Raw genomic sequence first — 11,411 nt, forward strand, 5'->3', positions numbered from 1 at the left:
AGGCTCACACTCTGTTAAAAAGTGGCCAGGCAGGAACAGGAGTCAGGCAAGAGTAGGAATTTTGGATGCAGGTTGCCCATCAACCCCAAAGAAGCAGAATGACTATGGAAGGCATGTTGTTGATTGTAGGTTACATTCTTAGTCTTGGTGAGTTGGTCTTTATGGCAAGTTGGCACAATGAAAGCTTTATGACTGTTGAAATAGCCTTTCCTGACTATCTGTGTTTTTCAGTCAGTGGTTCAACTCTGTACCACTTTACAAAGTAAAACAGATTATTTCAGTTAAGACACAAGAACAATAATACAATTCTAAATGTACCATTTTGGTATTACAAAAATTAAGCTCTCTGATCCACATTCTATCTGTTTGCCCAATGGCTGTAATTATGCTTACTGTGCAGTTATGATAACTGGTCTTTTGTCATCTTCAGTGTCTTGGCTGATTTATAAACCATCAGACATTTTTGTTCTCGCAATCTTTTGTTCACTAACTGGTTTACTGGTACTTTTGAGCATATTTCCTTTAAAGTCAACAATTATTTTGTAGGTGTGAACACCATATCCACACACCCTCATCATCCTACATCTTCTGTGCAAACCAAAATAGGTAACCCCCCCCACTGTTTGATTCTGTGAAGTTTTATAATGATTCATGTGTTCTCTGAGATTATCAAGAAACTCTGGAAAATCCCTCTGACAATGTAGTCTACTCATGAAGTGAGGCACGTACAATGTTTACAGTGACATGAATGTTTTGTACCGTCTCTTGCTCATTCACACTCTCCCTCCTATCTCTGTGTAGTCTCGACTAACCCTTGTGCTAAAATCCACTGCACAGAAGATGAGGTATGTGGGAAAATATATGGAATCAATGGCTGCTTGTGCAAGAAGAGCCATCATCAACCTATCCCAGAGTCATTTGGTAAGCCCTAATCAGATCTGTGCTGATTAGTTTTATGGATGTTAGCATGATCCAATACATGTACAACATCTGTCCTTCTCTCAGGATTAGTTGCCACATGCCACCATAGCTCCTGCTGGATTTCACTATCCCGCTGCCTCCTTTTTGAGGCTGGCTTTCCTGCTCAAGTTCTACACCTCAACGATCCGGGCTGCACAGGCACAGTCCTAGATGGACAGGTGAAGTTCCATTTCAACAATGACAACCAGAAATGTGGAACTGTTCTAAGGGTGAGTAGCAAAAACAGTTTGATCAACCTCTACATCTACCAAAACCTCTAAGAACCTTTAGTAAATAGATTGGCAGATGTACATAGAGCCCTTCAATGTTTGTGAACATACAGAGCCTAGGTTGGGTGCGCGCACAGCATGTGGTCAGAAAAATAGTGCCTCTAATGTAACAGGTCAGTTGGTCACCAGGCCTCGAACCTGCCACCTCAACACACACTGGCATGGGAGTCGAACACTCGAACCACTGAGCTAAAAGCCCAGGCTTCCAACTCGGTGGTTAGAAGCGTTCTTAAGGTTAGGGGTGTGAGACCGGCGGCCTGTTGAGCTGTCAGGGTATGCACTGTCATAATCTTCCCAGGACCGCAAACCATACTGTAACAAATTTGTCTTGGCTAATGGCAATTGCCTGCTTGCCATATATGGTTATCTGTTTGACAAGCCATATATATATATCTATCTATCTATCTAATCTGAAAGTGGTACAAGTAGGTATTTTCTTCCCTAAGGCAACCATGCACACACTTCAATGGGATGGATAGATTTCTAACTGAAATGCGCACATATTTTTCTTGTGAAACGTAGAGGGGGTCATTCAGCTAAATAAACATGCCTTAATGTTAGTGAACCTTGTTTCATAGATGTGGCGTGATGTCCTTTGCTGTGTCTAAAGTAAAAGCAACAGTGACAGAACAGTAACCCCAAAAAGTATCCCTGTTCCGGTTATGTTTATTGAATGATTATGATTATGAAAATGACTTTTTTTTTCCAGGCCAATAAAACCCACTTCATCTACAAGAATTCTATTCAGGGGACATCTGACTCTGCAGAAGGTCATATTATTAGCAGACAGAGACAACTGAGTCTGCGTTTTGTCTGTGAATATCCTATAAAAAAAAATGCTTCCATGGATGTGGCTATTCATGTCTTAAAAAGGTGATTTGCCACATAACAGTTTATGAATGAGTCCACTGTCATTTATAGAGCTAAATGTTCCAAATTGAAGCTTAATTTATTAGAACTTTTGACAAGTTGACTAATAGATTTTAATTAAAAGCCAATGGATGCATAGTTTTCTTTTAGTAACTGTAAAGCATTGCAAAAAGTATAGGTTTGTTTAATCCATATTTATATTAGTGAAAAAGTGCTCTCTAATGCACCTAACATGCCTGCAGTGTTACATATCAGAAGCTGCCTGCAGTACACGGGACATACCAAGTTCAGATAACTCCATATAAGGATGCAGACTTCACACTGCAATTCAGTGGCAATGTGACTGGGGAACCTGAGGAGACTATCTACATAGCCGTGGACGTGGAAGGAGTGGACAGCCGCCAGTTCTCCAGTGTGTTGGACTTCTGTTGGGCCACACCCATCAACGATTCAACCTTCTCCATCAACTGGGACCTCATCGCTTATCAGTTTGTTGACATGAAATAACAGTTGCCACTAACATGTTTTGTCACTGCCCTAAAACGGCAGAGTTTTACTGTTCATGTTCCCGTCTCTGCAAGCTATCTTTTATAATCCCTCATGCTCACCTCTTGCAGGTGTCCCAACCCGGAAGATGGCACGGTGAAGGTGCTGAGAAATGGGGTGTCCACAAGCAGCCGTTTCTCCTTCAGGATGTTCAGCTTCGGTGTGCCCCCCTCTCAGGTGTACCTCCACTGCAGCCTTCACCTCTGCCTTCTGGAGCTAGGCAAAAGCTGCATCCCGGTGAGCTTCAACGCCCCATCTCCTTAAATCTGAAGATCTTTAGACTTTGAAATAGTCTGACGTGAACTTCAGTGCAGAATGATGGTGAATGAGAGTAGTACCACCTCAGGCACTCTAGTTTGTTCATATGTTAGACAAACAACAAATGTGTGCCGTGTTGGACCCAACTACTCAGTCTCTCATTATTAAAAGTCTATAGTGTTTCATTAGATTCCCTCCCCCATGCAACCCTTTTTTTCCTCCCAGAACTGTGACCATGTCCATCAGCCCAAAGGCCGCAGATCTGCAGACGACCAAGACAATATCACTGTTTCTTATGGGCCACTATTCCCTGCTAGGAATACAGGTAAATGGTTACACAACAGGTAGCTGAGGTGTTCAGGCTCCCAGCATAATTAGTTTCTGTTATGTGACCTTTTTCTTTCTCTCTCTCTAGATGTGCTGAATCTCCTGGCTCCACGGCCAAAGAGACGCTCTCCTAAGCTGTAAACATCTGTCATTTCCATACCCTGGCATTATCTGGACTCGTACCTTTTAATAAATACTTTTGAGAAGTAAACTTCTGTACTACTATTGTCACTATCTGCTAATCCATGTGTTCTGTGCTAGAATCTTGGGCCTTTGTCTGAGGATAATCGGGGTCCTCACTCCTCAGTTTGTAGACGTGAGCAATAATATTCCATTTGTGACATGAGTTACATCTAAAATTCAGATGGATGTTTACTTCAGTGAAAGGGTGGGCAATAGGTAGAGGTAGACTAAATGTTTGTTATTGAGAATAATGTAGGTTTTTTTTTTTTTTATTTGGCTACCAGTGAAGAGATCCCGACTCCAACCCAGTAGGTGGCGGTATGTGCAATTGTATGTTAGCAAAACCTATTATGAGCAACTGACTTGCTGACGAGCCAGACCCACATTAAATGCAGGGTCTGGGCACTCGCCGTTGGCAGTGCTCAGTCCGAGGGGCGGGATAATCAGTTGTGTTTCAAATTCCCTCTGCACGCAATAGGACAGTGCTACAACTAATGAGTTCCATGCGTTTTCCCACCAGCGGAGCTATCTGGCTTGTTTAAACTTTTGCCAACTTAAAAAAAAGCTCTAACTCGTGTTCTGCTGTTTGCCAACTGCAACATCTATCTTTTTTCAAGTAGCAGGGAATTCAAGCCAAACCGTTGCAACTCTCATCAATCATTATGTTAAACCTGCCTAACGTCTCTATACACAATGTGATTGCCCCTATCGAAGTTTAATTTTTCCAGCTTGCAAGCCAACGGAGAGTCTTTAAAATATTCATATAAAATACAGTGTGTGTACAGTGACTATAAAAAGAGGTGTGTCTGAGTCCCATATAGGATAACTATTCTGCATTGGCTTGGAGTCACTAGGTCACATGATGTCAAAGCTATTGACAAAAAAGACTATGAAGGTACTTTATAGACGGTCCCTAAGTAGGTCGGCTAGGAGCAAGTAGACAGGTCATCTGTTTGTATGTTGTCTGCAAACACGGGGTGAAACCGGCCGCATTAAAAAAAATTGAATATCTGTCGAATATCAAACTAACTTCACCTCGGTGAAGCACCCACCATGGTAACTCTATATTCAGATGTGCTGGATATCAATGGGTTTGTGATTAACGCTCTTCAGGTGAAAAATGGAGGAAATTAATGTGATCGTCTTTAAACCTGATAGAGATTAACTTGCTATGGCGAGTTTTATGGCGTTATGAACTGAACCGTGGGCTGAACATGACATGAAGTAAGCTAGTGTCCTCGACTCGTGAACAGGGGAAGCAGTAGGAGCAAAACCTAGACTATTATAAGTTACTGGTGCGTGGCTCTTGTGTCCCTTGCCAGCCCAGTCCTGTGCCACTATCACTGTTCCAAACGGGACAGTGACACAAGCAGTAGGCGAGTATGGCACGAACGTGGTCGTGGGACAGTATAGCGTCTGTATAGTAGCCTAGGAGTTTTTGCTCCAACTGATCGGTTTCAGTTCATTTAGTTTTCAGTAATTTTACATTTCGTGTTGGTGTTCTTGGTGTAGTAATTTTGATTGCTTTATCTGCTAAGTAATTTGTCAAATACATAGCAAAGTTTGCATGGAAGAGACTGACGTGACAAGAGGGCATTATTGCCTTTCATTAGGTCAGTGATCTTTTTAAGTAGGACAAATGTCTTTTTTTGGATAACTGAAAAGTGTAGTCAGGTTAATAGGGCATAGATCACTCTGCAAGTAATCCCCAACAAAATCATTCTTCATGTTATTGTTATAGTTGTGTGGACTTGTGGCACCCCCAACCAGCCTTGCAAATGGTTGTAGTGTTAATTTTGTCACCTATTTTTAATTTAGTCTTAGTCTTAGTCTTGTGACGAAATGTCCTTTTTAGTCTTTGTCACATTTAGTCATTCAAATATCATTTTTGTCAGTCAAGTTTTAGTCGACTAAAAGTCTCGTCATTTTAGTCTAGTTTTAGTCAAAAGGAAACTAAAGGTATCTTAGTCTTAGTCAGTTTTAGTCTTTTTTTATAACAAATTATTTCTGATTACCATGAGTCAAATAGTGTTTCACACATCTCAATTTTCCAACAATATTGTGTGTCCACAGGGCTACTCTGTTATAATTACTCATTCTGATTTTTTGTCAGTCAGTATGTTTACATGCACAGGTAAGTCGAGCTACAGTTATAGCTCGGCTGGGATTTGACCATAGACAGTAAAAGATTTGACTGGACCACTGTCATATTCGTAGACCAGTGTTTCTCAAAGTGTGGTCCGGGGATCACTGGTGGTCCGCAAGCTATCACAAGTGGTCCGCAAGCAGACGTGGTAAAATATAATATAGATGAGTTGTTTGCAAAATCCAAACAGTTCTGCAACACTGTCTATGTAAGATATGCCAGTTTAAATCATACAGTATGAATCCTCTGGCACAATAAGCAAAGTGCAAAGACAATAAGCAAGGTGGTTCAGTAAGTAGGCCTATTGTGTAGACTAATTATAGGCTACTGTTGAAGTAGGTCTAATCTTTTTTTTTTTTTAGCTAGGGTTAGTTAAGTGGTCCTGAAGCTGAAAAAGTTTGAGAAACACTGTCGTAGGCCGAACTATTAATGTTTTACTCCGCCTCGCTAGATGGCGATATGCGCCCAAACACAACACATTCCCCAAACAGACTCTCCATCTTAGCCATAGCTAACTTGCTAGCGAACTTTCCATATTAGCTTATTTGCTAGCAAACTTTGCATCATCAGTCTAACTAGATGAACAGTTGACATTACATGCTGAACATTTTCGTATGGACATTCTGGGGGATGTTAATTTGTATGAGAGAAGCTTCAACTTCTGGGTATGTAGCATTGTGGCATAAAGCTTAGGTTGCTAACTCTGGCAGAAATCTCCAGTGTTCTTGTTCCATGTAGTTTCGTGTTGCAGCAGCAGCACGTAGACTAGCCTACATAGTGGGGGGCCTTAAGCACATTTTCGCGCAAATTCTTCTAAAAGCGCCTAATTTGGCACAAATGTAGCTTAGGTCATACTGAAATGATTTAACTAGGGCGCCGGAGTCAATGACCCTTGGGGCCAAGATGGCGGCCAAATCCAATATGGCTGCTGCCCGAAAAGGCTATAACTTTTGAACCACATGAGTTACAAATGTAAACTTGATATCTTTTTCAGCTTAATTGATCATGGGAAACACATACTGTAGCAATGTTAATATTTATGACCCAGTACATCTGGACCCCTTATTCCTTTAATTCCAATATGGCCACTGTCCAAAAAAGCAGTAGTTGGGGGCCTTACACCCCATTGTTCGTGCAAATTCATCTACAAACACGAAATTGACACAGATGTAGCTGAGGGCATAATGAAATGATTTATCCAGGGCATCCAAGCGACCAAGATGGTGGCCAAATCTAATGTGGCCGCCGCCTGAAAGGGATTTAGCTATACATAGCTTTTGAGCCAGTTGAGATACAAATACAAACTTGATGTCTATTTTAATTTTTTGACCATGGAAAACCCATAGGAATACTTACATTTATGATTGAGTATATCAGGACCCCCCAAATTCCTTAAATTCATTTCGGCCCCTGTCCAAAAAAGTGTTTTGGCTACACATTTTGAACCAAATGCGCTACAAATGAGGATGTGGTGTCTATTTTATGTTTATTGACCACAAGAAGTCCATTGGCATATTTATATTTATGCTTAGGTCTGGAATCCGTATTCTTTTTAAGACGGTGGTTGAAAATATTTTTTTACCACAACTTTAAAGGTTTTTCTCAATGTTGATTCATTTCCTTATAAAAGTGAAATGCTTTCAGTGCACCACAGATAAATACATTTCAAAGTGTAATCATATAAGAAAGAATAAGACACAATTATTATTGCAAGGCAATATTTATATTATGGCAAATTGTTAAAAGAACAATATAGTCGATTTGTCCAAAACTCTGCTTCACAACTGCATAACAAAAAAAGCAATAACTTTGCTTTGCAAACAACAGTGAATTCTCATTATCACTCACGATCACCAGATCACTCATCGTCTCCACAATCATTGTTTGTACAAGCACCCTCACATGCATATAGAAGTGCAACGAACTCCAGCTTTACAGCACTTGCAGTGCTCTCCATTTTCAATTTCAATTTAATTGTGCTTATAGAGCGCCAAAACATTACACATGTATCATGGCGCTTTACAAAGTGTAGACAATCAGAGAAAGGAAAGAAAAGAAAAGAAAAGAAGGCCCATGGGTAACAGGGGCGAGGAAAAACTCCCTAAAATTGGAGATACATATAGGAAGCAACCTCGAGCAGATCCACGACTCAAGGGCCTGACCCATCTGCCTAGGGTCAAATACAGGACAGTAAGGTCTGTATACATGACAAATGCATATGATAGGCAGGTGTAGAGAATAGGACATGGTGTTTAAAGCCACCTGAGGTGAAAGTTACAAGAGTTGGGATGATTACATATCCGGTATGATAATGCATTAATCCTAATTTAATGTCAGAAAGTTCAAATAGTCCAGCGTTGGAATTGTCCAGGGGGAAAGGAGTTGTCAAGGCATGTGGTGGGTCGGCAGTATGGGCCAGGAATCTAGGCAGAGTTGTCATAGGCGGGTGATGGGTCGCTACATGTAGGCTGTACGGGCCAGGACAGGGCTGTACAGGGCCTCTCTACATGCTATCTTGCAACCACAGTGGAGGAGAATGGTGCAGGCTTTACTGGCATCTCCGAGATTAGTTCTGTAAGGTTCCCAAGTCTTGCTCATAGAGTCCCGATACCATCCCCATGCATTGGACTCTGGGATGTCTTGCGGGACAGTGGTTGCCTGATTCCAGTAAAAGCTCGCCTGCAGCAGTGCTCTTTTGATATGCTGAATCAGTGCAGCTTGGGTGGGAGGCAGGTTCTCGAGAGACTTGGTACCATTCGAGAAAAGGTGATGTCTAGCTTCATCTAAGCCACTGGAACCACAGTTCTTGCTGTACATGATGAAGACCATACGGTCCAGTTTTTGGACATGGACGTTATTGTTGATCTGTTCAGGGTCCCAGGTAAGGGTAACCAGGGATTCTGTGAGATCTGGTGTTGCCTCCCAAGATGCCCAGGCACTCGTTTTCTCATGGCCCAGGAAGGCTGAGGTTGTGTCACAGCCTGTTAAAGCGTGGACGAGTGGTAAGGCCAGTGACTTCTGGGGACCTAGATCCTTGCTGATTTCGTGAGCAGGAATGTCCTTGGAGTTCTCCCATCTACTTTATTTCTTGATCCGGTTCCTCTGCGTTGGTGAGTTTGTGCTTTGAGGTTCTCCTCTGGATATGTATCAAACACAATATCCAGTCGCGTGACAGATTCATAGCTCATGTGTGACCGCACAAACCCAGCAATACTACTAAACCTGAAGAATTCTGCCATGTCTGCATCAGGCCTGGACTGAAGTGAAAGGAACAGTTGTGTGATGAGTGTCATGTTTTGCTTCTAAAGACCATTAGTTGTTTTGTGCTTGGCTTTTGTGTCAGGTCAGTTGGCAAATGTCAGTATGTTTGCCCGAGGAATCATCAGTATAAGTATATACTCTTTTGAAATTTGGTCTCTGCATTTATCCCAATCCGTGAATTAGTGAAACACACTCAGCACACAGTGAACACACAGTGAGGTGAAGCACACACTAATCCCGGCGCAGTGAGCTGCCTGCAACAACAGCGGCGCTCGGGGAGCAGTGAGGGGTTAGGTGCCTTGCTCAAGGGCACTTCAGCGGTGCCTACTGGTCGGGGTCCGAAGTCCGAAGCGCTAACCAGTAGGCCACGGCTGCCCTAAAACTCTGATACAGGCTTGGTGACCTTGTCAAGTCGCTGCTCTACATTGGCTACACCAACTTTGTGAGCAGTAGTGAGCGAATTAGCCACTTCTCTTTCCATAATATCTTGAGTGGGCTAATAGGCTAACTGAAAAACACACCATGCCAATCCCTAGGTATGGTGAAGGGTATGTGATGTGGGGATATTTTAATTCCAAAAGCCAAGGGAACTTTATCAAGATGCACAGTATCCTGGATCCATGAAATTAGTGGCCTTTAAAAATAAAAAATCTGACTGCCTCTATGGGAATTTAACATAGGGGTCAAATACTTATTGCCCCTGTAATTTAAGGGGAGCAAATATTTATTTACGATACATTTTTCATTCACTAAGAAAATTGGTGTCCTTAAAGGTTGGATTTTTACTCACTTTTTAATTAAGGCATTAAGATAAATTTTTAGTCAACTTTAGCATGGGTTCAAATACTTATTCTCCCCACTGTATCAATTATACATTTGTATCTCATCTGGTTCAAAATATGCAGCCAAATCCCTTTTCAGGTGGCGGATTTGGCTGCCATCTTGGTCTCAGAGATCACTAACTCGGGCGCCCTGGCTAAATCATTTCAGTATGCCATCAGCTGTATCCGTGCCAAATTTGGTGCTTGTAGATAAATTGGCGCAAACAATGGGGTGTAACTACAGTCAAAACTGCTTTTTTGGACAGCAGCCATATTGGAATTGGAGGATTAAGTGGTCCAGATATACTGGGTCATAAATATAAACATTCCTATGTGTTTCCCATGATCAATTAAGTTGAAAAAGACATCAAGTTTGTATTTGTAGCTCATGTGGTTCAAAAGTTATAGAAACCTTTTCAGGTAGCGGCCATATTGGATTTGGCCGCCATCTTGGCCCTGCGGGTCTCTGGCTCCGGCGCCCTAGCTAAATCATTTCAGTATAACTTGAGCTACATCTGTGCCAAATTTGGCGATTTTAGAAGAATTTGCGCGAAATGACCTATTTATGTGCTTAAGGCCCCCCACTAACAGGAAAGCTGTTGCGTATGAACTCATTCGGAATATTTTGAAAACGTAACAGCTAGATATTCTGTCTTCTCATTTTGTAGACGAACATGAAGGGAGATTTTATCTTAGTTTTTATTTCATGCAAAACATTTTAGTCTCGTCTTTTTTCGTCAACAATAATGCATCTTAAGATAGTCTTAGTCAGTGTTTCAGGACATTACTGCCGTCTCGTCATCGTCTCGTCTTAGTCATAAAAAAAAAAGGTCGACGAACATATTTCCTCTCGTCTTGTCTGACGAAATTAACACTAAATGGTTGGCTGTGTATGGGTATGTAAAACTCTTGCTGGAGATGGCCTCTTGCTTAGGTTTCTGCTACTTACTTAATGTGTTGTCCCAAGTATACACTGAGTGTTACCTGCTTTGTTATCTCCCTCCATTCTCCACTGTGCCTGTTCTGCTTATCCAGGACCAAGGATGCAGAGGACAAGAAGGGTGTGCAATATACAGAGCCGGACAGTAACGGAGTACATTTACTTGAGTACAATTTTGAGGTATCTGTACTTTACTCGTATCATTTTTGGGGAGTACTCATGACTTTACTCAAGTACATTTGAGAGGCAAATATTGTACTCTACTCCACTACATTTCTATCCATAACCGTGAGTACCAGTTACTTCTTCTAAAAAATAGGAAAAAAGAAATCTCGGAAACCAGTGTTGCCAGATGCCAGCAAGGTTTTCCAGCCCAAAACCTCGTCAAAAACCGCGAGAATGCACAAAAAACCGCCCACATTTGCTTTTGCTTGTTTCTCATTTAAAAACATTGAAATCATTAACAAGCTTTAAAATGACCCATTTTTCGACTTAGCCTATCCAATTTCAGAAACAATATTCAATCAAATGAACGCAAAAGTAGGCTACACGGACGTCAGACTATTATTCTATAAACTTATGTTACGGAAAATAATGCAAATTAGGGCTATAGGCATAGACTATTAATCTGTCTGTTTAGTGTCAATAGACGCTTGGAACAAAAGCATTCAGTAGGCTAGCCTAACATAAAAACATTGAGTGGATATATGAACATACAAAATAGCCTAATGCACAACATTTCAATTATTTATAATAGCAACATGACACATGCATATGCATGTATAACATTAGATGAAAATCGCATTGAT

At 41.4% G+C, this 11,411-nt stretch overlaps 1 protein-coding gene across 1 annotated transcript; it reads left to right on the top strand.

The window, feature by feature from the left end:
• Positions 1 to 3,462, top strand: LOC121679872 (pancreatic secretory granule membrane major glycoprotein GP2-like). Its single transcript, XM_042058928.1, has 9 exons — positions 1 to 147; positions 547 to 606; positions 802 to 921; positions 1,006 to 1,190; positions 1,960 to 2,123; positions 2,363 to 2,608; positions 2,738 to 2,903; positions 3,150 to 3,249; positions 3,340 to 3,462. Exons 1-9 carry the CDS (start codon positions 66 to 68, stop codon positions 3,390 to 3,392), a joined length of 1,176 nt encoding a protein of 391 aa, XP_041914862.1. The 5' UTR covers positions 1 to 65; the 3' UTR covers positions 3,393 to 3,462.
• The last annotated feature ends 7,949 nt before the right edge of the window (positions 3,463 to 11,411 follow it).

The sequence above is a fragment of the Alosa sapidissima genome, chromosome 13 (genome assembly GCF_018492685.1).
Source record: "Alosa sapidissima isolate fAloSap1 chromosome 13, fAloSap1.pri, whole genome shotgun sequence".
NCBI classification, from domain to species: Eukaryota; Metazoa; Chordata; class Actinopteri; order Clupeiformes; family Clupeidae; genus Alosa; species Alosa sapidissima.